Source organism: Ogataea angusta, assembly GCF_019207475.1.
Source record: "Ogataea angusta isolate 61-244 chromosome Unknown 61-244_NODE_8_length_553539_cov_90.782090, whole genome shotgun sequence".
Lineage (NCBI taxonomy): Eukaryota > Fungi > Ascomycota > Pichiomycetes > Pichiales > Pichiaceae > Ogataea > Ogataea angusta.
Genome location: NW_025065222.1, coordinates 509,553 through 535,200, shown reverse-complemented (window position 1 = coordinate 535,200; position 25,648 = coordinate 509,553). Strand labels below are relative to the sequence as shown.

Sequence of the window (25,648 nt, the reverse complement as noted above, 5' to 3'; positions counted from 1 at the left end):
TGATTGATTACACGATCCAGTCACCAGCGAATGGTATTGATATTTATCTACTATCTTCCAAAGTTGTGAGTGCTAAACGCGTTTAGTCACATCTCATTGTAGTTTATCGGTATGGATCACCGGTGAGAATCCACTATGATAAGAATTGAAACGGTATTGTATGTATAATAACAATATTGTATTCATGTTGCACACTCTTGTCTGAATTTGTAGACGTTATGGATTTTTATCGAGAACTCCATAAAACCGGTGCGGTGCAAGTAAGATACACACAATATAGTTAGTACGGTTCGAATATGATGAATTGTATGAGAATTCGCCTCATTAATCAATTAATCCAATCAAATTTATTTTCAGTATTTATCTTGATCGATGATTATATGCGACGCGCTTTAAATTTTTGGTTTAAATTCGTGCAACGCACAAAAATTCCACGCGTTGCTGTGAAGGGAGCATTAAAATCAAAAAGTAAACAAGCTTGTTTTCCATTTGAAGATTGCTCAGTAGTGTCAAACTCTGTATGAAGGACAACCTAAAGAATTACACAGATTGATTGCGAACACCGAACAAGCTCACGCACAAACAACTAGTCACACTTCACCAGTCATCTTTGAGGCTCTCAGAATGCAACAGGATAGCCCGTTGAGTCCCAAAAGGCTTTTCAACAATCAACAAAAACAATTCCAGCTTAACGATGCAAGCGATCTCAATTCCCCAATGATGAACTTGACCGGATTTCCTCTGAATACCAAAAAACGGACACTATATTCTCCATCGAGCGATTCCTCAACGCCTCAACCATCGGAGAGACTCAAATCTTCACTCGACAAAACTAACAGCCCTTCTAACAAAAACAGCCGTGAATCACTTTTGAAGAGCTTCAAAGACCCATCACCTCCATTTGCAACGAAAAAAGCAGCTTTGCGGAGGAGCGCTGGCGTTCTGAATTTATCCATCGAAACCAGTCCTCGAAAACAATTACAGAAAGAGCATGAAATCACCAAATCCATAAGTGATCTGGATTTCGGAAGTGATGTCACTAGCCCTTCTGGACATGCGAAGATTGCACAAGGTATCAAACATCTCCGACAGAGAGAGCCTAAATACTCACCAAGTGAACGCAAACCTGAAGAGTTTGAAAACGTCAGGTCTACGGGAGGAGGTCACTGGTCGCCAAACTCACCATCTCCATTCTTAAATCCATCAGTGGTCAAAAAAATGACCGCCACTTCCCGTTTCAAGAAAATATTCACTAATAATCACTCTAACGACATAACTGACTCTCCCATGTGCGACGCGAACAATAAACCCTCGATGGATAATACAAACACTCCTGTTAATCTGCACATGAAAATTGCTGCTTGCGGAGCTACTAAGGGTTTCCCCTCCGACTCGCCCTCAAAACCTGTTAAGATTGGGTACGAGCCCAAAAAACCAGAGGCGCTTCAAGTACACTTCACTCCAAGAAACACCGATGGTTTTGTGACACCGGCATCTTTCAAATCGGTGAAACCGCTACAAACAGCTTTTACTTCTACTGGATTACAGAGCAAAAAATCCATTAGTTTGGCCACCAAATTTAAAGCCATGCCTGAAACACCTTGTAAGAGACCACCTCTGAGTACAGTCAATGTTAACGGGCCTCTTGAGAGCGCAATAGCTAACAACTCATTTGGATCATCCAATGCATCAACTGTACTGAATTGTTCAGCTAACACAATAGCGACTTCGTCGGCGGCCAAATCGACAAGAACTGGGAGCAGCCCATCGGAGATAATATCCCCAAACTCGTCCAAAATGACGCCAATCTCAATTGACGGGATCACCAGAGCTCCCCGGAGTAGTGGTGGTACTAATGGTAGTGGGCGCCCGTTGTCAAGAAGTCAGAAAGCAATAAACACATCGGATCTGGAAAGCTGTATTTTGAGATTCACCAACGAATTTGATGATTTATATGATGATGAGAGTCATCATAGTACAAGCATTTTTCGAGATACAAGTGAGGCACAGGCCCATTCACCAGTCACTGGAATAGGGAAGGCTTTGCCTGAGAGCTGCCGCAGACCATTGCAAGACTTGAGTAATACAACCAAGGCTTTTGGCGAGTTTGAAACTCACAGTAATTTTCATAAAGGACGAGCTTTATTTAACCCACATAAGCTGTCTGATGCATCATCGCATCAAGATTTCATGGATGAGGACCTTGATTTGGAGAATATCGATGAAATGAATTTTGATGGATTTTCTGAATTTGAATCGCTGGAGACTTTACCTCCAACTCCTACTCGTTTGGGTGCGACACACAATCAACATGGGGGAAGAGGACCACACAACTACCTAGATGGAAGTACACCCACGAAGCACAATCCAAGCTTGAGAACTACATACTCTAATTGCTCTACACATAATATGTTCATCTCGGGAAAAACGGGAGATTGCATCAATATGGGTCCTCCAAAATTGTCATCCATGACTGCCCATAGTCCCAAAACCCCTGTTGATCCGTCATTCACACAAACTTTTCAAAATACACAGAACTCGGACTCGCATGCTGATTCAACGTTGGATACCTCATCCACGTTCTCACTTCCGAACCACATATCTCACAAACAATCACTACCCTTCGATGAACCTTTGGAAAAGAAAGACCAAATTGATTACCATTTGATGTCAAAGTTTGGAAATTGTAGTTTGATAGGGTCCGGCGAATTTTCTGTGGTGTACGAAATACAATACGAAGGTATCAAATATGCGGTCAAGAGAACAAAGAATCCTTTGGGGGGACCGAAAACCAGATTGCGCAAATTGGAAGAGGTTGAAATATTGAAGACCCTTCAAGCAAAATTCAGGTCTTCAGCAATGGAAGCAGACGATGAGAATCATCCGGATACCGGTGATAATCACGAAAACATTTTGAACCTCATAAACTATTGGGAACACAACTCATTTTTATACATAATGACCGACTGCTGCGAAAACGGATCACTGGACAAGTTTTTAGTAGAGAACGGAAAGGTTTCGAAGCTAGATGAGTGGAGAGTATGGAAGATATTGAATGAAATATTGATGGGATTGAAATTCATTCATAAATGTGGAATATTGCACCTTGACTTGAAACCGGCTAATATATTCATCACCTTCGAAGGATCTCTTAAAATTGGGGATTTTGGTGTTGCTTCCAAACTTCCCATACCTCCTTATTTTGACCGTGAAGGCGACCGCGAATATATTGCCCCAGAAGTGATTTCGAAACACATATATGGGAAACCAGCCGATATATTCTCATGTGGTCTCATCATGGTCGAAATTGCGGCTAACATAGTTTTACCAGACAACGGGACATCATGGCAAAAACTTAGATCTGGCGACCTAACAGATGCAGGGAAGTTGTCGTCTAGTGACTTGACCGACTTGGAAGGATCCATTTTTTCCAGTGCAAACACTTATTCATCGAATCTTACGAATACAACAGTTACCACAGGCATTTCAGCATCACCTACAGAACTGAGTAAAGCGAATCACTTGAGAAGACTGGGAGTCCCTAGTTGGGCACCATCTTGGTTTTGTGATGGTAGTTCTGCCCTTGATAAATTGGTGACATGGATGATCGATCCAAACCCTACAAATAGACCAACTGCGGAAGAGATATTGAGAAGTTACGAATGCACTGTCGTGGAATCTAGAAGGAAAAGTGGCGCAACAATATATGAGGGGGACTTTGGGCCCCAGCCTGATCATGAGGATCTACTTTTAGAGAAGGAAGTGATGACTTCCCCATCCACATATAAAATTGCCAACATATGTGGCAAGTGGAACAGAAAATCCTCGATTGATATGATCCTAGAATGAGCGGGAGCTTACGAATGTAACGATAATGTACAATTATGAGTAATCCAGTAATTTTCGTGATCACAAGTCTTTCTTAAACAAAAAACCATGCCCCAACAATAGACATATCCCGTTACTTTTTAATTTTTCATTGAGCCTAATTAATGATATCTAGTTAAGAAAATTTCGCAGATCATCATGATAGTTAGTAACCAAAAAATCTTGCATTAATATAAACTCTAGTAATTTTTATCCGCAACATAATAATGAACGCGGCTTTAATCATTTAAGTAACAATTTGTGAATCTTGAAATTTAGATGTCCGAAAAGCATATAAATATGGCCAGTTCCGAGGACATGAGTCCCGAGATTAATGAGTCTTCAGTGACAAAAAATCTTGACACGATCTTAATAAACAAAAACCAAATGGAGTCGACTATGAAATCTCAAAAAAGGCGAAACAGGCCATCCTTTGTTTGTATCAACTGCAAGAAAAAAAAGATCAAGTGTGATAAGAGATTACCATGTTCCAATTGCTTGAAGTCACACCTGGCAGAATCATGCCATTACCGTCATTCCCCTGCCAAACACCTTCCTTTGAAAAATAATGTAGGCCGTGGCACGTCCTTTGAAGGACAAGCCGCGCTCCAGAGCGGAGCTTTAACCCAGCAATTGCCTTTGTTTTCAAGTTATTCGAGCAATCGTTCATCCAATGGCTCATCAGACTTCGAGGTTCTTAGAGAACCCAGAAGCCTAACGACTAGCCAAAGAGAGGGGCCCTCTTTGCAGATTGATGTTGAAGAGCTGAAGACTAAAGTGGATTTCCTTGAGGAAGCCTTACGTAACAAGAATGAGCAAATGCGCCCCGACAATCTAGCTCTGGACAACGAAACTGACGGATCGAGTTCTGTTTTTTCAATGAAGTCAAGAAAATTGAAGCTAAACTGCATTTATGCGAAGAAATCTCGATTTCTTGTTTTTGGATTTGCTTCCTTCAGAACTTCCATCGCCCACCAGAAAGAATTGACCTTTTTTCTACATCAATTTGTCGACAGGTTAACCCAGGAGAGAAAACATTGGAAGAATAGCCGCAAAATACCATCGAAGTCTACAATATTTGGTTTGAAGGGAGACGAAGAGAGATTTGCTCAGGAAATTGAGGCTAAGGTACTGTGTCATTATACCGCTATGCTTGATTTGATTGATTACTTCGACCAGCATCTAAACAATTTTTTGATGAACCAGCTAATTGACATTATTCAAGTAAAGTCCCATTTTCACACAATGTTTGTTCGTGATGAGCATGGCAAAGTGCATTACGTGAAACCGGAAAAACCTTATCAGTACTCCAATTTAGCCATGATCTTCGCAATAGTTAAAATTTCAGTAATTTTCATCGACTACAAGGAATTAAGTGAACAGAAAGATAAGCCCATATTCGATCTTAAAGAGTCCTTCACTATATTGGATGAGTGTTGTCAAGCTGCCCTAAATCTTTCGCGGTTCGACAAGAAGCAAACTATCAACGTCATACTGGCACTGCTTTTACGGAGAATATCTCTTCTATATAGTGCAGTCGATGGCGATGGTGGCGATGGTGCAAACTTGCTCCCTGTTATTCACACCGCAGTGTCTACTGCTTTACAGATGGGATTGCACAGGTCTTTGGATTCCATCAACGCAATAACCGGAAAAGCATCATCTGCCACTGGATTTTCACAATCACCGAACATATGGTGCAAAATTTGGGCGCAATTGAAGTTTCTTGATGCTTTTGGCTCATTGTCTGTTGGAACTCCGCTTTTAGTGAATGACGACTTTGCTGATAATAGGGATGCACAGGATGAGCACCAAAACTATTTCATGCCGGAGAGGGACAAGATTACTCGTGATCTTACTGAGTTGTATCGAGAAGCTTCTTTGGTCTTCAATTCGAACCGACCCGCATCTCTGAATGATATGGTACTAACGATAACGAAAATAATTGAATTTGGCAAATCAATTGGCTCCTTTTTAGACTTGATCATGGTTCCAACCGAGGATTCGGACATTGTGGCCTGGAAAGTGAATACCAAATTTTATATCTTGGAGCTCGTGCAAGGTCTATGCACAAATCTGAGACTGGTTATATCAAATCAAAAACTGCTCAAGCAGGAGCTGCAAGGACGGGATCTACACTATAATGAAATCAAATTGTTGGAATTGTTGAATCAAAGATTACTCACCATCTCACTTAAGTGTGCGCTTTTGTCGTCTGTTCTCATGAACAAGATATTACGAGGTGAATCGGAAATTTCAAAACCCAAATACGTGGTTTACTTCAAGCCTCAAATGACCGCCCTCCTGCTGCGTACTTCGTTGACCTTTGCCGCCTCGATTTTCAGCAATAGCACCCAGTCTGACCAGAACATTGACGCGTCTGATCTGATTAGATTTGACAGCATTGACTATAATGCTCTTGAGTTGAGCCTGACAGATACAATGCACGAAGATTCATTGATCAACGATATCATGGCAAAATTTAAACATCCAAAACAGCTTGTGAAATGTCTTTGTGAATTCTATCAAAGCGTTTCGGACCTTGACGAGCTCAGTACAGATTATGGTTTCTTCTGCTGCTTCAAGCTCACTTTGATGCTTTGTTTCGTCATTGACTCGACTAACAAATTGTATATTGAACAGGAAAAAAGCAAAAAGTCACAGGAGAATTTTAAAGTCAACATAACAAGTATCGCAAAGAAGACCAGAGAGATGATTGATACCAATCTGACTTTGGGAGCCACCGAAAGAAACTTACCATTCTTTCAAAGTCAAGAAAGTCTCGACACATATATTAACAACTTATTCAGCTCAGACGTCAACCTGAATTGGTCCCGGGTTGATGCAGGCCAGGAACTTTACGGATTGCCCTGGAATGGAATTACTGATGATGATGCTCAGAAAACCGCTACTAATACGGGAGACCCAATTGGAAACATCTACGGTCAAAATGTAGACGATGTTGAGCTCAGTAATAGATCATACCAGGTATTCTTTTGAAAGATTCGCTTGAATCTGTACCATACTAGCATCAATAAGATACAGAACATTGGATCGAGATTCAATCATTGTGATGAGAGTTTTTCGTATTTCAAAGCAAGCAAATGTTTGTTTCTAGTCAACGATACTCAAGCTGTACAGCAAATGGGATCACCTAAGCACCATATGTGCATTACTAGTATGATGATTTGAAAGCGGTTGAATCAACGATACTAGTCACGGTCTGCTGAAATGGAAAGGTTTGTCTGCATCGAGATCCACTTTGACCCCGGTAGGCCCCATGAGTTTAGAAATGTGCGACGAGCCTCAAAACTCCTCCTAAAATTATACTAGAATTCTACTACATATGAAGAACAGATAATGACGCGATCATGGATATGTGTATTGCCAACATTAATAGAGAGCAAATACAAGCTGACTGCAGCAGATTTCGCAATGAAGAAGATGAGAGGCTGCCGGATCGTGAATGACATTTTTCAGCGGGAAAACCAAGGACGCTTTTTATTCAACAGAAAAGTCTTTTTTTCAAAGACTTGTCGGTGGTGAAGATTACGATATTGATGGATGGTGCTTTTCGGGCAACCGATTCAAAAAGAGGGGAAGGTTTGTGATACAATAGTAAGCTACCAAATCTCGCCTATATAAAATTGCTGCGTTTTGAAACTCGGAGATAAGTGATGATTTTACGATGGACCTGATAATCTACTTGCAATTGGAAAATTGTGGAGGAATGAATGCTTGCAGCTAAAACATTGATGATGTCTACACCTTGAATAATACTAATCTTCAATATAGTTCTCACGTGGCTGTGAATTTGACTACTGCTACAATTGGGGACACAGGAACAATGAATTGCTGCTGACCATCAATGTTGTGACAATGTATCCTAAAGAACATGGGATGTTTTGATGGCTCATTTTTGAAAACTGGCAATCACGGGGTTTACGAGCATTAAGATTTAATTCACATGGGTTTCACATGAAGTAGAGCACTAAAAAGTTTGGGTTGCTTCATTTATTATTGAATAAAAGCCTGTACCCCGTAAGAAAGTGCACATCGACATCATATAGGCTTTATCTACTATCCATGATGATCACACGCTGCATTAAGGTTTTTTGCGAGTTGTACTCGATTATCGGGATTTAATCTCTCACCAAAAGTACCAAGACTGATGACTAGCCAAGACCTGAAGCGATGCCTGAAATTTCGAGACTATATATTGAAGTTGCTTCATGTCGAGTCTCCCTCGTAGCTTGGAGGAAAAAGAGAGTAGTTCTGGATCTGTTTTCGCCAAAGAGCGATTGGCCCAAACGATGCTATGCATTTGTAGTGGCAAATGAACTGATATCATAAACCAAACGGCCTACAATGTGCTTACTAGCGTGCCTGTTGATAAATCTGCCCGGAAATTATTTTGCCCGTTAACCATAACCTAGCTAATAAAGCTAATGTCAATCTAAATTGGCCACAAAATAGTATTCTGGATGGCACATCTCGAGATATGAAAAGAGATGACAAGTATCCCGGCACCATGCCAAACGAGTCTAAATAGATAACGTACAGTCACGGCGAGTAGAGAAAATATTTGATCATTTCCACACGTTGCTTCGACTTGGTTTTACAGGACAGATATATCGAAGTTGACAAACCAGGCTAGCTCTGTAGATATCATTGCCCCATATTTCCTCTCCTGGGAACAGGTCCTAAGTAGAGTGACCGCTTCCTAAAAAATGAACACTTTTCTCCAGTCCAAAGGTATAGACAGGTTTTGAAGGCTCATAAAAGTTTCATCATTTATTGAGCAATAGATGCAAGGCTACGTTGTATTCTTGGCTTCCTTTACAGCATCCTTTATGACAAATCGCTGATTAGCGTATCAGTATTGGTATTAAATCATATCCTCCAATTCAAGTTTTGTCCCGAAGATTGATGTGTAGCTGTAAATCAGTTTAGGAAATTTGTGCACAGTAAATACATGTTGTATTTCTTGAACGTGACGTCAAAGTTTATTTTTCATTCAAAATGGGAAGTATAATTAAAAATCCCGCAACCAAATAATACATCCGGTAGCAACAGCTGTTGTTTCGGCTACAACCGTTCGAGTCTTGGAAAGAGTGTATTGCCACTAGAAAGGAGATCATTCGCAGTGAGGGGATTCTTGTGCCTAGTACTTGGGGAGGAATGTGATTTTTCTTAGGACGTTTAATCCATTTGTACGCCGGCTTTACCGCAGAGAGGGGAGTGGGTCTGTGCGCGGCGCATTTATTCGAACGCTCCCTGATGCTCTTCTGGAAATTTTTTTAGAAAATTCTTATTTAAGATACTGATCGCCTAAAGAGTCAGGTCACCATATACAAAATATAGGGTAATAATCTGTGATTCCGCTTGTAACTTATTGCAATCATTTGGTGAATGAAAACCATTCACAAACGAACAGGTAATAAATTACACTCTCTTCTTGTTGATAGCGCATAAGCAGAGGAAATTCATAGATTATTGCCACCAAGCGCCTAGAGCTCACAAAATATGTCAGAAGATTATGAAAACTCTAATCATTTAGTGGGGAAATTGCCACAGGACGAATTGAAGATGACAAGTTCGACAACCTATGAGAGCACAGATGCTGTGACAGCATCGAAGAAACTGAAGTCGAAGCCAACATCCAAACGATTGAATGATGATAATTCGCCAGCAGTCATTGCAATGTCCAATTTGAGATGTCCCTCCCCTCCGCCTATTCTTCAGCATCCCGCTTTTCCGTCACAAGCACATCAATCAGTACGGCCATCTGCCAAAGAAGGCGAACCTTTTTCTGGAGCGACGTCGAACTCTTCACAGCAAGACTCGGTGGACTCCTTGCCTCCGTCTGATACCGCGTCTCCGGCAGTCGACTCTTCAGTTGGTAGAAATGGGGCTTTAGGAGTAGGTGGGTCTGCTAAATTCCAGGAGCAAGGATTAAATGTATCCAGATTAACGGAGTCTCTCAGGAAGACTTCTGCCAAACACGAAGGGCCGCGTTCTAACTCACCTATAGTGAGACATGAGGAAGATGATATTCTTGCAATGCCAGCTCCACAACATCAGCGAACCACATCTATGCATGCTCACTTTTCTGTTGAAGATATCATGAAACATCCTAATGCTCGATCGAGATCTGGTTCAGCATCTACTAATGATTTAGAGGCTCCGCATCATATTGTTCCACCATTGCCTCAGATAAAGCCCAACGAAATTGCACACCCGGCAACATCTGTTCCGACGACCTCAACAGATGTGCACTTGAGATTACCTCAGGATGATGGCAAATTACATATCCTTTTCGGTGCTTGCGGGTCTGTTTCAATCAAGAAAACGCGACTGATCATCAACAAACTCGAACAAATTTACAAAGACAATGTATCTATTCAATTAATCCTGACGAAAGCTGCGGAGCATTTTGTATCAAGGGGTGAATTTCCAGCCAATGTACAGATATGGAGAGACAAAGATGAATGGTCCGTTTGGAATAGCAGGACAGATCCCGTTCTTCATATTGAACTAAGGCGATGGGCAGATGTTTTGATTATAGCTCCTCTGAGCGCTAATACCATGTCCAAGATTGCCATGGGTTTATGCGACAATCTTTTGACGAACGTTGTTAGGGCATGGAATACCCAATATCCAATTATCCTTGCACCAGCTATGGTCTCCTTCGCGTACACATCGCCTGTCACCAAAAGACATGCAAAAACAATCAAAGAAGATATGAAGTGGATAGAAATTTTGAAGCCGACAGAAAAGGTTGTCAGCAGCTATGGAGAAATAGGGATGGGTGGAATGATGGACTGGAATGAGATTGTCGATAAAATTGTTCAGAAATTGGGAGGATATCCTGAAGATGAAGATGACGAGGACGATGAGGGCGAGGAAGATGTAAAACGCGGTGAAGACGAAGAAGATGAAGGAGACGAAGAAGATGAAGAAAAAGATGAAGAAGAAGAAGAAGACGACGATGATGACGACGATGATGGTGAGAATGCAGGGGAGTCAGGAGAGCAGAACGAGCCGCCGTTGATAAGTGGTATAAGGAAGTTAACTGTTGCGGAAGAGGATGAACTTAGCGAAGCGATAGAAAAAGGCAAATACTCGGGTTCATCAAACAACAAGATCATTCAATGAATGGCATTTGGGTTAATATTATCGTTCTCGTGTCCATGTATTGCTAGCCAGCAGGCAATATGTTGGCTTTTTATATTGTATAATAGATAAGTATAGTCGGTCGGGTTATACGTTTGATTACATAACATTGATAAAATTCTGCCCAAAGGAAAAATTAAATAAAGGAGAAGCTCGAGAAAAAGGATCTTTAAAGGCATATGAAACAAAGCAGGCCTAATTGAGAGAATTATTAATATTGGCAGAGACAGATATAAGTGCGAAAAGCATAAATCACCAAGAACTTTTACCAACATCTAATAACATAACTGAACTACTTCGAACTTTGACTGGTAATGATTCAAATATCAACATGTTTTCCATCGTCGTCGTTCGGTACACATCAGGCTTCAACGAAAAGTCTCATCGTGATGCTCTTAAAGCTCAGCACACACACCATTCACAGTGGAAATCATATGTACGCTTTTACGAATCATAAAGACGAACCAATTTCTATAGCTAGCAAGATTATGGAGCTTCTACCTCTTAGCATTCAGGTGCTATTCTCTTTGCTACGAGGGCCATATGAAGAGTCAATGATCTATTCCATGAAGAAGTCTTTAGAAAATATAAGTGAAATACGGCTTGTCGATCACCGTGATACTGAAGATAGTGAAATTGATCTTCGTTCTGATGCGTTCAGGATCTTAAAGCATTTTTTATTAAAGGATAGAAGATATGAAAGCTTTAGATTTGAAGAGGTTTACATCTCAGAATTTGATGATATTGTGAATCTTAGCTGTTGGAAGAGGCTGAAAATAGATTTCTCGAAAGTTAGACAGTTTTCGCACGTTTGGCACAAGGTATCAACTCTTGTGATTGATAGTGATACAAACTTTGAACTAGTTGAAAATCATGATCTATCATCCGTGCTGAAACTTGAAATCGCTGGACCATTGATATCTTTTACGGACATTCACAAGATACTAAAGATTTGCACCCAGGTTCGAAAACTGGTTTACAAAGATCTTAGATTGGATGAAGTTTTACAAGAGGGCAATATTCTATGCCCAAATAATGGACAGACAGAGTTTGATTTGCTGCTCAATAACTCGAGCAGTATCGAATTCTTGAATGAACTCGGTATGCGCAACATCAAAAAATTGAACCTCACTATGACTGACGAAGACACTAAAACATTCGATTTTAATCAGCTTTTAGCTAGTTTGGATTCAGTGGAGGCGGTCACTGTTAACTCTCTATTCAGTCTCTCGTACCTGCGAATAACTGTCGACTCAACGAGCTCAGAAGTACAGTATCTAAATTTTTCACATTGTGAGTTTGAAAACTGCGACTTCTCAAGCTTGTATCGGCTACGGGAGCTGATTTTGCTAGACTGCAATATTGATTCGAGACAGCTAAACACTCTGAAAAACCTATCTAAAGTATCGTCTTTGATACTCATCAATTGCCAAATAAAGTGGAATTCTTTTTGGGAGCTTCCTCCAAACTTGGCCAGCATAATTATTCACAATAATGACTACGAAACTTGCAAAGATCTGATATTTTTGAGTCAAAGTCAACAAAGTAACACCGAAGTGAACTGTTATAAACGGACCTTGAGCATTGACTTGAATTCTGTTAAATTTCAAATTCACTCCCAACTGGAGGGCGTCTTATCAATGGCAAAACTCGACACAGTCAGCATGGTAATGCCGCAAGTTGAAACAGCCGATATTGAGCTGGCTTCGATTCCAAACTTTTACGGCTTTGACTTTAGCTTCTTTGATTCTGGAGACATTCAAATTTCCAGTATGGTCATTAAATTATATTCATTTGGTAACACTTTTCACAAACCAAGGAATGTTCCGGCCAATCTTCGCTGTGAATACGAATACTACAATTTCAACCTGCTGGATTTCACTCCACTCAAGCGGCCGGTAGACTCGAAGTTAAAATTGGAAGATGCAGACATCAATGAGATATCTGATTATGATTCTGACGGACAGCGCGCTGACAACGGATTTTACGTTTCTTCTGACTTTTCGGATAGTGAAAGTGAAGAAAACCGTGACCAAAATAACTCTCGTCAGATAAGATCGAGAAGACTGCGCGCTGCCCGGAATCATAAAAAGCCCGATTCCGAAGAGGAAGTCACTGAAGACAGTGAAGAAGAAGAGAAGAGAAGAAGCAAACTAATCAATACTGTTATATCGTCGAAAAACATTAAACCCTCAATCAATCCTAAGGACCCTGACAAACCATTTGAGTGTGAATTTTGCTCTAGGGCCTTCAAAAGAAAGGAACACTTGAGAAGACACTCGTTGACTCATACCAATTATAGGCCTCATGTGTGTTCTAACTGCAAGCGTGGATTCAGAAGATCGGACAACTTGAAAAATCACGAAAAACGTTGCCTGACCTCAGGAAAAGCTGGTGGTACTGGTTATAGGTTACGAAATGATCCAAATCGACTTGATGCCGAGGAGATCGAAAGAGTCAAGAGTATTGAATATGCCAAGAAAGAAAAACTCAAAAAGCTGAAAGAAATGGGCAGGAGCATCAAACTGGCAGAATTCTACGAGTCCGATAGGTACCAGAGCCCAGTGAGTCAATGCAGATCTGACTCGCTTTCTTCCATCTCCGATAATATGGACAACCAGTCTGATGAGTACGAGGAGAAACATGACATTGACTCCAATGCCTTTGAGGGAGACATATATCGTCGTAAGTCCAAAGTTTTCAAACCTGCTCGGGGAAGCCTCCTTGATAGCGCGTCCTTACAAACCCCACCTGCGACAGCAAATGAGCCGGCCCTACAATCTGGAGATTTGTCAACAACTGAGTCCAGCTACAGAGTAGGACACACGCTGAATCCCAAAAGGCCGTATTCGTCGATTCAAAGCTCAAATCCAGCTATGTTGAACTCACTCGCAGATAGTGATGCAACGAACGATGACCCAAACGAGCAAATGGAGCCCAAGACGGAAGACAGCGAAAAAAAAGTACTGGGGGATGATATAGCTGATGAGGAATCAGACGATGATTCAATCTTCACAAACCCAAGAATTGATAGTAGTGATCCAATCAGATTGTCAATTAAGCAGCAAGTGAGCCAAGAGTTTGCACGCTGCGAACTGATGCCCAACAACACTTACAAATGCTCCAAGTGCTTCCAGTTGTTTACCAAAAGGGGCAATCTGAGAAGACATTTGGTAATCCATTTCAATTTAAGACCCTATGTTTGCGAATGCGGTAAATCGTTCAAAAGATCTGACAATTATAAGAAACATGCTAGCCGGTGTAAGACAATTATTTGCAAACGTCAGAGGGTTGGAGAATCGAAAGAAACAACTGTGAGAACACAATCAATCAGATGTACCAAAACAATAGATCCGACGCAAGCAAAGAGCAATCACGACTTAAGCTCGCTATCTTTGCTACCAAATTCGAGCAACCCAGACATAGGAGAAGTGAATATAGGAAAAGACAAGCTTGCCCTTCAAAACGACGTTTCAGAAGAGAGTGATAACGATAATCATGTTTCTGCAAAGGCCAATGAAAGGAAATTCGAGTGCAATTTTTGTCAAAAGAAGTTCAAACGAAAATATCATTTAAACAGGCACTTGATTGTTCATCAGAACAATAATTTGCGACCATTCAGCTGCCTCAGATGTGGCACTGCGTTCAAGCGAAATGACCTGTTGGAGAAACATATTCTTTACAACAAGTGTAGACAAGCGGCTACATAATGTTAATTTTCAATATGTACACTACCGATCTCTTCCTCCGAATAAAAAAGCAAGCATTTGTCATCTGAATATGCTAAAATCGTTTTTGAGAGCATCAAGTCTTTCTTCTCGAGTACTTCAATTTTCGCGGAACATGCATGTTGATTACTTGCCAATGAGATGGAAATCTGGCGATAATTACTGCTATATCCTCTCAGACGACGAAACCAAAAGATCATGGTTGATTGACCCTGCATATCCATCTGAGATATCGTCGTATCTGTCAAATCAGAACAAAACAGACGTTGTTGCAATTGTCAACACACATCACCATTATGATCACTCAGGTGGTAACGAGGAACTGCTCAAATCTATCTATCCTGGTGTTGACGTTATTGCAGGAAAAGATTCCCCGCATGTTAGTCAAATTCCGAAAGATGGTGAAATTATGGAATTAGGCAAGAATATCAAAATCAAAGCTATCCATACTCCTTGTCACACTCAAGACTCTATTTGTTATTATGCTGAAGACCAGAAGACTGGTCAAAAAGGTGTTTTCACCGGAGACACGTTATTCATTTCGGGCTGTGGTCGCTTCTTTGAGGGTGATGGTGCACAAATGAAAGCAGCTTTCGAAAAGCTACTTGAGCTCCCAGAAGACACTAAAGTCTATCCTGGACATGAATACACCAAGTCAAATGTGAAATTCTCAAAAATAGTTCTGGGACCTAAGAATGAGGCATTGAACGACTTAGAGGAGTATTGCTCTAAGCACGAGGTCACAACTGGAGTGTTCACTATCGGAGATGAAAAACGCTTCAATCCTTTTGCTAGACTCTCTGATCCTGAAGTTCAGCGCTCAACTCAGGAGACAGATCCGGTCAAGATAATGGACAAGCTTCGTCTAATGAAGAACAACTTATGAGTATATAATTACAACGTTTGGATCACACCTAATAAGTTTTTGACACCAGTTAATATGGATTCATCATTGCCTTTTCCAGGAGTGTATTTCGTGTGAGCAAAATCGATTAATCTCAGCAAACTCAATGCTCGGGGAAGATATTCCTCGCTGGAGTCTTCATCAATTTCGATCTCATTTATTAGTATATCTTGATTATCAAGCTCTTCCCAACGCCCTTCGTCATTTTCATAAATCATCAGTAGGGATGCACTAACCATCCTGATCTCGTAATCGAGCAAACAGTTATAAAGAAGTTGCAAACGACGTATGGTATTCTCGAGAACAATCTCTTGTCTCTTTGGTGAAAGATTGTTTCCTCTGAAGAATAGCAACAAAGCATCTTTGACAGAGTTAGGAGTCAATCCTTTTCCAAAGTTTTTATCAAACACCAGGTGATTGTGATCTTTGCGAGCCGCTTTTTTCATATCTGGGCCCTCAAAATTTGTTAAAGATTTGCCTGAATCGACAATTCTCATTCCACAAATACGATAATGTAGAGACCCTGAAGTTGTAGAGCTTGAAACTTTCTTCATTCGTTCGACCTTATCTTCGGTTGCATTTTCGTCATAAAGAACGTTTCCAAGCTTAATGTCAATAACACTCGGGTTTTTGAAACCGTATACCAAATTCTCGAGAACCAAGTATTGTTGACCGCTGTCTGGCTGGGAATCCAGCGAGTCTTGAAGTTCTTTGTTTACTTCCGGATTTTTCTCACGGAGTTCTTCACTTACTCCTGGAGACATTGTTCCATAAAAGATAGGCACCCAATGGAACAACTTTGATCCTAGCTCAATTTCATCGTCAACGTTTTGCATCTGAGCTTGCATTGTGGTATAGAACTCTAGCTCTTGTTTACTAACTGGTTTTATAAACAGTGAACCGTCAACGGATTGCATCGCTCCCTCATGGCCTGCAGCCTTGTGCTCCAGGGGTATGAAAGACATAGTAAATTAAATTACTTTTAAAGCACAGCCTTATATTTTGTTATCATTTAAAATTACATATTACAATACTTATCTTCTTCTTCTAGATGAATTTACGAACCTTCCTCTTCCCACTCTAACGTTGACCGGTTTAATATGCTCAGTTCCAGTGAAAAATGGAGAGACGAAATTATCTGCCGATCCACCACCCACATATTCTTGCATTGCTTTCTCGTTCTGTCGGAGCTGCCACTTAGCATTTTTCAGCGCCTGTTGGTATTCCTTCTGGTCTTCGCGCAAGTAAATATTGTCGAGGTTCGGATTTCCACGATGCTGGTAACCCTGTTTGCCATATTTTTTGGTGTAATTCTTGGATAGTGGAGACGGCAAAGAATACCTGTCACCCTTTCTGTGCCATTCAAAATTTTTCTTCAAATGAGGAACAACCTCTCCCCTGGAATTGACTGAAACCGCACATCTCAGCAAAGTTGCCCCTCCACAGGAAGAACAAAAATGTTTTGGTGTGCCATCTTTCGGTAATGGAATCATGGTAAAACACGCATGACATCTGAGCATGTAGTTTCTCACTCTTTGAATTTGAAGTCCTGACATTGCATTCATCAAATTCAAGCCTATTTGAAGCGAGACATTCTGAACAGCGAAATCGCCGGTTACCAAGGCGACTTTAATCTTGGACATGCTTTTCTCTGCTTCGACTCGTTCATTTTCGTCTTTGAGCATCTCCTCTACTATATTGTCAGGGGTAATCCATTCTCCTTCGTCTTCTGAATCCGAATACGCCTGTGAAAGCTGGCCATCAGTAGATAGATGTCCTAGTTTTTCTGTGATCTGTTGCACTGCCGCATCTCCACTATCATCAACTTCAGCCTGATCCTCGAAGTCTGCCACAGATTCCTTTCCGCCGTCTATCGGCTTCTTTCTGTGCCGTTTTCCACCTCTTCTTGTTTTCTTTTTTGTCTTTTCTGTTGTATTCGGAACTTCCTCATGTTCTCGTGACGCTTCCTCGTTTTTTTCCTCCAAAATTGATTCTATAGCCTTAGTTCCTTCTTGTTCGTTTGGATCCTCATTTCGCTTCTTTTGACGTTCCTTTTTCTCTCCTGGATACGATCTGAGTCTCCAAGGACCGTTATTCAGTTCGCATTCAAGCTCATAAGCAAGAGCCAATATATGGATATCGTTTTGCGACAGCACCATATGATCACCCGTGAGTTTAGCAAAATCAGCCACCGCTTTGATAGCATCGGATTTAGGTTGTCTTATTAATAATCTCTCGCCCCATAAAGCAGCCTGCTTTCGAGCATGCTCATCTTTCAATTCGTTGAAAACTCCTGGAGTTGTGAAAAAGTTTTCAGCATGCTTTTGTAAAGTAGACGCCGACTGCGTGATCAAAGGTCCTGCATCCAACACTAGCGTGTTGACTTTGGACATGGTATCAAAATGCAAAAAAAATTAGATATTAAAAAATATTTTTCTACGGCTGTGCCTGAAGATTTCAAAAGAATTTCGTCCCTTGAATCATCATGCCAATTGGTACCCGAATTAGAGAGGGAGAACTAGCTTATGAGAAAGACGATTTAGCCACTGCATTACTGAAGGCTAATGCTGCTCTCCAAGAGAACCATAACTCATTCAAAGCACTTTTACTTAGAAGCCGCGTTTATTTGAGGTCCAAAAAATACGATTCTGCTTTTGAGGATGCGAACAAACTGGTTCAAATTGCCCAAAGTAGCGGCAAACGGGAAGATCTCGCTACTTCCTATAAACAAAAAGCAATTGTATTGTATAGACAGAAACGAGTTTCAGAGGCTATGGAAGAGATATCTAAAGCTCACACCCTCAATAACAAGGATTCTGAGTGCCTGATGTTCAAATCCATGATCGAGAAAAAGCTTCAAACTGATGCTCAGATTTCTGTGAACGGGCCTGTCTCTGATAAAGAAAAGTCCTTGCTCCAACAAGCCTCGAAACAAAAACCCAAAGTGGATTGGTATGATTCCAAAGACATGGTTAACATCTCAATCTACGTCAAAAATATACCTCCCACAACTTTGAAGATAGATTTCCAAAAGACATCTGTGAGTGTGGATTTTAAAACAAACGAGAACACCGACTTTAGTTATGTTTTGGATCCGCTGTATGGCTCAATTATCCCCTCCAAATCATCGTTTAAGGTTTTTGGAACTAAATTGGAATTATATCTTGCCAAGGAAACCGAGGAGACTTGGAAGGCACTGGAAAAAATGGAAACTAGTACAATTTCACAGGAGACTTGTCCTAGTACTCTTGATTATCCAAGTTCTTCTGCAAAGAAAATAAATTGGTCGAAGTTCAAGGTAGATGATGCCGAAGAAGATTCTAGCCAAGACCCCGACGTCTTCTTCAGGAAACTCTATGAAGGAGCAGATGATGATACGAAAAGAGCCATGATGAAAAGCTACTTGGAGAGCAATGGTACGAGTCTCAGCACAGACTGGAAGGAGGTTAGTCAGAAAAAGGTTGATATTGCTCCTCCTGATGGAGTGGATATCAAGAATTGGTAAGCTTGTTGTTTCATATATCATACACAACAGGTATCTAAAAGGTTTCGGTATCCCAGTTCATGGAAACGTCATTCAATAAGGTTTGCTGAGCTCTTCCGGGAGATTTGTAAGATCTTGGACTGATATTCTCTTTGATCTCCTCACTATAATCAATCATCGAGTCGCTTAGTTCAGCAACAGGTATAATGTTCGGTGAAGCAGGGCTGTAGGATGGTCTCACTATGCTTTCATTAACGCGTTCATGAATTAAAGATGAGGACGGGGAAGAGCCCTTGAGGTGAAAATTCCGTGGCTTAAGATCAGTGCTTTCAGCTGGTCTTTGGATGGTTGCTTTTGAAGGTGGGACTCTTGTGGGTGGAGACAAACTAGGCATCTTCAAATGCGAGCGGGCGTGCAATTGAGATTCAGAGTTTTGTCTGATGGGAGATCCACCTTTTATTACAATTGGCTTGTTGGATATAGTCGAACCTGACATGAAATGACTTGATCTGACTAGTGACTGGCTGGCGGGACTAGAGAACACCGGAGGCTCAACTGGAGACATAAATCTCAAATCTGGTGTTATATTTTGAAGTTGTGAAGCCTTCACGTACTGACGAGAATGAAGGGGTTTTTTCAAAGGAGAGCTTTCCCTGGAATTGAATGGATTTGTCATATTGTCGGTGTTCTGTCTCCTGATAACTGATCCGAAACTGGCCGGAGAATTATAAGTGTTTGAAGTCACGGATCGCGATGATCGCTGAACTGTCAATGGCAACCTTGATTGTATGTTGTTATGGGGTTTTCTACGCGCGGCAGCGGTCGTTGGTTCCCGCTTGTATACTCTGCAAGAATTGTTGGCAGGCACAGTTTTGATGGGGGACCTTCGAAAAGTGCGTTTCCGACAAATTTCAGATTCAATCTCCTCCAATCTTGAGATGTATGGTTCTCCGTTTACTTTGAATGCGCGGCCTTTTTCGATTTCAAAAGTGCTTAGCTGCACTTTCAGATCTCGAATTGTTGATGGTAAATGTCTAGCCAGTTTTTCCCTTATTTTTTCTTCATGCCTCAGTATCTTGAATGAGTCTCTTTTCAATAGTCTATTTGGATCCTTAACAGCCTCATCTAAGTAACTTTTCTCTCTGAGAAGGTCGTCTAATTTGGTGATAGATTGAAGAAGGGGCTTAAGTTTTTCAACCTCTTCTCTCAATCTCGCAATTTCTTGATTATGTCGCTCAAGCAAGTCCTCGTTAAACTGGTCAATGTCTTCGTTGTAAAATGCTTCAAACTTCAAGCGGTCTTCCTCGTCATACATCAAAAGGTTCCAATACCCAAGAATCCTCAAACGGCTTGTTTCAATGAATTTTGAAATATTCTTTTTCTTCTCCTGTTCGAGCTCTTCCACAAGAGCCTCAAAATTACTGATCGACTCACGCTTTATGTTTCGGTTCACTTTCAAAAATTCCTGTATGGAGTTATCTTTTGGTCTGAGGACAGCCCACAAATCTTCCAGTTTTTCCATTAGATCACCGAGCCGTCGCTCCCTATTGCATTTTTCGTCCATCAGGATTTTCAGTTGATCATCGTACTGTTCAAAGCTCGCTTTTTTGATACCTATACGCTGTATCAGTTCTTCATCAGAATAATGCTGAAGGTCCAGACTAACTTTTTCTTCTAACTCATTTTCAAGAAGTCTTAGTTTCTCCATGGTAGTTCTCAACAATGAACACTTCTGGCTGATAAAGTTCTCAAGCTTCTGCGTCTCTCTTTTTATCTTCTCTTCAAGCGCGGGGCTCGAGCGACTGAACTTCGTTGACATGATACCTTTGATGTCATCGACTTCCTCTATTGTAGAGTATTTTAGGCTTTCCTCTGGAGACGGAAGTTGCTCAAGGAATTTCTTATTATCGTAGTCATCCACAATCTCTAACCTTGAGTAGAATCCTCTTATTTCCTTTGAAATCCCCACAATCTTTTCCACAAGAATCGGTTTAAGTTTGAGAATTCCGTTTTCGACCTCTCTATTGATTTGAGTCATTGGTTCTGCCTCATTACAATACTGCGCCAGATTCACAAATCTATTTTGTCTGTAGTCGTCGATCAGCTTTTGAACCCTGCAACTCAATAGGGAGCCGTCCTGTGTCTCGTTCTGGTAGTTCCTTAGAACTTGAAAGATCCTCGCTATTGTGTCTAGCGAGTTTATGAATTCCTGATTCAAGCGACTTTCCTCCTGTTTAAGCTCGGATTGGTAATTTGTAAGGATTACGTGAATAGACTCAAACCATCGCTCTAATTTACCTTCCTGCTCTCCAATAATTAGACCTAGTGTTTGAATATCATGTGAAACCTTAATGATCTCTTCGATGTGCAAATGCAACAATGGTTTCGGTTTGCTTATTAGCACGTCGTTGTTCGTTTCTTGAATAATTCTGGCTATAGACCCTAGCTGATCTTCAGACAGATCATCCAAAGCGCGAACCATGTCCCTTTTGAGTTTCATATTGTCACTGGTGTTAACATTCATACATTAAGCAACGGTTTATTTATCAAACAATCCTGTGAGCCGTCGTGTTTTAAATGTTTATAATAAAATTACCTGGAATTTTTGTTTACAAAGTTCCTAAATGGGTAAATGAATTACATCCAAAATTTGCAAAAAAATTGTATTTTAGCTGGATTATGGTCATACTTCCTACCCAAGCTATTGATCGCACAACAATCTTGCAAAACGATGAACTGAATTCGGAGCCATGAAACAATTCCGTTCACATTTAGCATTGTTTTGTGCAAAAGCTCACAATCTGTGTTAATCGAAGAACAGCTGAACATGCTATTTAGTTTTTCCGTCGAGTAACTGTCGAACGTAAGCTCATCGCGTGTTTGGAATCTACTAAAAGGTTATCATATCGCTTAACGCAAGAGCGAAGAGTCTATTTAAGCAGGATGCCTCTCTTCGAATGAAGGATTTCCATTTCTATCCTCCCTGTGGATTGTACATATCTTGCAAATGACAGTACGCTTTAAACTAGTTCGTTACGAGATCGCCATCGGTTCTCTCATTGTTGACATCATCTACTGTTCGCTCCATTTATTGGTGAGATCCGATATATTACAATGTCGATGGTTGTATAGTGTAGTGGTTATCACTTTCGGTTTTGATCCGAACAACCCCGGTTCGAATCCGGGTACGACCTTATTTTTTGGCAAACTCTAGTACCTTTCTTCCCTTGATATACTGGAGCATAAACAATTATACCCTATTTTTGAGATAGTATATAACGTCATCGTATAATCCGTAGTGCATTTCGTCGTCATCATAAAGATATGCCACACTGGCAATATTCAAAGCAGATTCCAGTGGTAGAGTTCGGCCAAGTTTGAGCAGAGCGGTCCTGCAGAGTACAGCCAACTCTTCAAATACCCTGCTTTCAAAGTTGGTGGTAGTGCTAGTTTTGTTCACTATGCCTTTCACTGGATTCTCTTTCCGCCTTCTATAAATTGATTCATGCTTTTTTATTAGCTCATGATATTTCGTGATCAGGTGCTTTGACAAGTCACAAAACCTGTTTGTTAGAAACACATTGGCATAACTTATCAACGTATGAATAACGCTCAATGCCGAAATTGCCAACTTGGGATCATCGTTAGTGGCAAAACTGGCTGCTGTAGGCCAAATGGAAGCAGCAATGGGAAGGAATTTTGAGTTCTCAGTAGCCAGTATCGGAATTAGTCTATTCATCAAGCCTAATGCAGTTCCTGATACTCTGATAGAACGGTGTTTGGACAACCGCTCGCTGTACTGCAAAATATCCGATAGGGTTTTATACATTTTTGGTGAGATTGGCGATGTCCACTTTGTGTCCTCTTCCGGAGACGGAACAACTGAGATCATCTCGGCGTCCGATTCATCGTCGCTATCAACCTCAAGAATTTTATCTTTCTTTATTGGTTCCTCAATTATTTCACTCTCAGCCTCTTGATCGTAGTCCATGATTTCAGCTTGCTTTTCAACAAAATTGAAAACCTGCTCAAGATTACTCAAGCCCCATGGTTCTGGATAAAGCACGCTCACAGTTTCGGAATTCTGTTCGAAATTTCTCAAGCTCACACCCGAAAGGACATTCGCATAGATCTGATCAATAATCTGATTGAACACAAAAAAAAACCCCTCACAGAGAGCGGTATATTGATGATAGAGATCAAGCAGTGTGAATATAGTAGTTATTATATCATCCATTTGCGACACAAGCTCTGTCCCTCCAATTTTTATGAGGACGCCCACGATCATGGGCGTTCGAGGCGTAATGGTTTCGCTAGTCATGTTGATTGATAACTTGTCCGCTAGATAATCGCAGTTTTCCGAAATGAGTTTTTCGACAGAGCCTTCGTACAATTGATCCGCAATTCTCAATATCACTTTCTGAGCTTGCAAACGAATTAAGTCATTGGGGGATGCAAGACTGTCTACCACTGGATAAAGGTAGTCGACAAGTTCCGAACGAAAATCATCTCCAAGAATGTCGCACGCCTTCTCGATACATTGCAACCCAACAATTGTTGCCTTGGTCAGAGCAGGATCTTCATGGATGGCAGCAAAACTTAAAAGCTCTCCAGCTTTCTCCAAGAGGCTGTAGGTAACCTGTGTAGAGCTGCTGTCTTCGTTGTCTTTGTAGTCATCTGTAAAATATTCATCGTGATCCAGACTCGTCTTCTGTACTGAACTCATGACAAGCCATAAGCTCATGGATTCTGCCAGCGCCAAATCAACCGAGTCAGTAGGTGGCAAATCAATTAAGATGTACTGTAAGGATTTTGATCCCCTTTGTCCTAAATAGGAGAGCATGCTCATCAAAGATTTCTCAACTTCCACGTCGAGTATGTCGTCTAAAGGCCACACTTTTTCAGACACCTCGAAATTGGATGTCAGGACTATTGAAAGCAATTCATCACCATAAGACACTTCAATTGGTTTTCGGTGTTTCTTTTTTCTATTGAGTAGTATCAGCTCGTTTCGGAGAGTAGAAATCAATTTTTCAGCCAGCACTAAGTAATCCCAATCAAAACCTGAAAGAACCGAGAAGTAGAAACAAAATTTGTTGAATAGTCCAACTCCTTTAGAAGAGTCGGGTGATCTCAGAGTCACGCTTATCATCCCAATTCCCTTCTCCAATTCAAGTTCAATCAATTTGAGAATTTCTGGAACATGAGAATTGAAAGCTAACACGTCTGTAAACTTTGAATAATAATCCTCGTTGTGGCATACTTGCGCCAAACAGTCAAGGATTTGCGGTATCAGTGTCGAACAAGATAGAAAACAGCGGCTGATTATTGAAGAACACAGTTTGAAATACTGTTCCTTCACATCAACTCGGTCGTCTTGGTTTAAAATAATTCTGAACGCTTTTTGAAGCTGATATATGGTAGCCTTCAACCAGCTAGTGGTTCTGTGCAGTTTTTTATCACCAGAGACAGCAATTGTAATTTGAACGCTATGCTCAACGCCCATGTCGTGTTCTTTGACATCGTCAAGGGTCTCCACTTTATGGATTGTCTCAATTCCTAGATCAAAGTCATCAAAAACAAAGCATATCGCGGTGGTCAACAGTTCGAGCGACTTTGCAACCACCTTCTGACGCTTCTTCTGCTTCAACACTTTGCTGATCGCAGAAACTACCCCAGGTAGCATAAATGATAGAATTTCACCATCATGGAACATGTCGAATAGATCATTCAAAGTCTCCAAGCTTTGAACTTGAATTTTCACAGATTGTCCTTTTTGTATAAACATCAACAGCACGGTGACCATATGTCCCATAGAAGGCATAATTTTGGGATCGTTCAGGAAGTCGCCTGAGTATTTGGAGCCTTGATTTTTGATCCCAACCAGCAGATTCTGCAGACAGCCAATTCCATTCAAAATCGTCTCATCATCATGCTCAGGAAGTTCGTTCAAATTCAAGTTTGGCTTTCCCCCTATCAAAAATGTGATCAATGGCATAAGCTGCTGTGCCATCTCCATTTGAAGAGAGCCTGGAAATGCCCAACATCGTTTGATAAGCGTATTTATAATTGACAAAGTATATTCCAATTCCGTCTCCTCAATCATGGGACGCTTCAACAAGTACGCTATTGGTACGAAAATGTAATCTGCAAGACTTGTGGGGATCCCGTAAGATATTGCATCCGGTGAGCTATCAATGACCCGGGTTAGTTCGGAATCAAGTTGTTTTATGGCAGCCACCAGTTTCCCCGAAGTGAATGTTCCTGGTGGTGCAAACGTGACTTGTGAAAGATCTACACAACTTTGCTTGATTTCCCTGAAAATGAAAACCCCTATATCATCTGGACATGCAGAGCCAGAAGGCATGTTCAAGAGATTATAATATAGTTTTTCGTTTGCATCTCTACACCGATAACTGTTAATAGAATTTCTCGCCGAAAAAATTTTCAACAATTATCTTTCCATCAAAGAAGCAAGTAAAGAGTACG

The 25,648-nt window shown here is 40.9% G+C and overlaps 10 protein-coding genes across 10 annotated transcripts; 6 read left to right on the top strand and 4 right to left on the bottom strand.

Moving 5' to 3' along the window:
* Nucleotides 1-624: 624 nt before the first annotated feature.
* Nucleotides 625-3,849, top strand: KL928_004147 (uncharacterized protein; the record flags this gene model as incomplete). Its single annotated transcript, XM_043204813.1, has 1 exon — nucleotides 625-3,849. The coding sequence occupies one exon, from the start codon at nucleotides 625-627 to the stop codon at nucleotides 3,847-3,849; it is 3,225 nt and encodes a 1,074-aa protein (XP_043058841.1).
* Nucleotides 3,850-4,167: 318 nt separating this feature from the next.
* On the top strand, nucleotides 4,168-6,867 carry KL928_004146 (uncharacterized protein; the record flags this gene model as incomplete). The annotated part of the gene is made up of 1 exon (XM_043204812.1): nucleotides 4,168-6,867. The coding sequence occupies one exon, from the start codon at nucleotides 4,168-4,170 to the stop codon at nucleotides 6,865-6,867; it is 2,700 nt and encodes an 899-aa protein (XP_043058840.1).
* Nucleotides 6,868-9,393: 2,526 nt separating this feature from the next.
* On the top strand, nucleotides 9,394-11,025 carry KL928_004145 (uncharacterized protein; the record flags this gene model as incomplete). Its single annotated transcript, XM_043204811.1, has 1 exon — nucleotides 9,394-11,025. One exon carries the CDS (start codon nucleotides 9,394-9,396, stop codon nucleotides 11,023-11,025), a length of 1,632 nt encoding a protein of 543 aa, XP_043058839.1.
* A 452-nt stretch (nucleotides 11,026-11,477) lies between these two features.
* Nucleotides 11,478-14,753, top strand: KL928_004144 (uncharacterized protein; the record flags this gene model as incomplete). Its single annotated transcript, XM_043204810.1, has 1 exon — nucleotides 11,478-14,753. The coding sequence occupies one exon, from the start codon at nucleotides 11,478-11,480 to the stop codon at nucleotides 14,751-14,753; it is 3,276 nt and encodes a 1,091-aa protein (XP_043058838.1).
* A 70-nt stretch (nucleotides 14,754-14,823) lies between these two features.
* On the top strand, nucleotides 14,824-15,657 carry KL928_004143 (uncharacterized protein; the record flags this gene model as incomplete). Its single annotated transcript, XM_043204809.1, has 1 exon — nucleotides 14,824-15,657. The coding sequence occupies one exon, from the start codon at nucleotides 14,824-14,826 to the stop codon at nucleotides 15,655-15,657; it is 834 nt and encodes a 277-aa protein (XP_043058837.1).
* Nucleotides 15,658-15,665: 8 nt separating this feature from the next.
* Nucleotides 15,666-16,640, bottom strand: KL928_004142 (uncharacterized protein; the record flags this gene model as incomplete). Its single annotated transcript, XM_043204808.1, has 1 exon — nucleotides 15,666-16,640. One exon carries the CDS (start codon nucleotides 16,638-16,640, stop codon nucleotides 15,666-15,668), a length of 975 nt encoding a protein of 324 aa, XP_043058836.1.
* A 69-nt stretch (nucleotides 16,641-16,709) lies between these two features.
* On the bottom strand, nucleotides 16,710-18,068 carry KL928_004141 (uncharacterized protein; the record flags this gene model as incomplete). Its single annotated transcript, XM_043204807.1, has 1 exon — nucleotides 16,710-18,068. The coding sequence occupies one exon, from the start codon at nucleotides 18,066-18,068 to the stop codon at nucleotides 16,710-16,712; it is 1,359 nt and encodes a 452-aa protein (XP_043058835.1).
* Nucleotides 18,069-18,160: 92 nt separating this feature from the next.
* On the top strand, nucleotides 18,161-19,180 carry KL928_004140 (uncharacterized protein; the record flags this gene model as incomplete). Its single annotated transcript, XM_043204806.1, has 1 exon — nucleotides 18,161-19,180. The coding sequence occupies one exon, from the start codon at nucleotides 18,161-18,163 to the stop codon at nucleotides 19,178-19,180; it is 1,020 nt and encodes a 339-aa protein (XP_043058834.1).
* Nucleotides 19,181-19,214: 34 nt separating this feature from the next.
* On the bottom strand, nucleotides 19,215-21,683 carry KL928_004139 (uncharacterized protein; the record flags this gene model as incomplete). The annotated part of the gene is made up of 1 exon (XM_043204804.1): nucleotides 19,215-21,683. One exon carries the CDS (start codon nucleotides 21,681-21,683, stop codon nucleotides 19,215-19,217), a length of 2,469 nt encoding a protein of 822 aa, XP_043058833.1.
* A 726-nt stretch (nucleotides 21,684-22,409) lies between these two features.
* Nucleotides 22,410-25,526, bottom strand: KL928_004138 (uncharacterized protein; the record flags this gene model as incomplete). Its single annotated transcript, XM_043204803.1, has 1 exon — nucleotides 22,410-25,526. One exon carries the CDS (start codon nucleotides 25,524-25,526, stop codon nucleotides 22,410-22,412), a length of 3,117 nt encoding a protein of 1,038 aa, XP_043058832.1.
* Nucleotides 25,527-25,648: the final 122 nt, after the last annotated feature.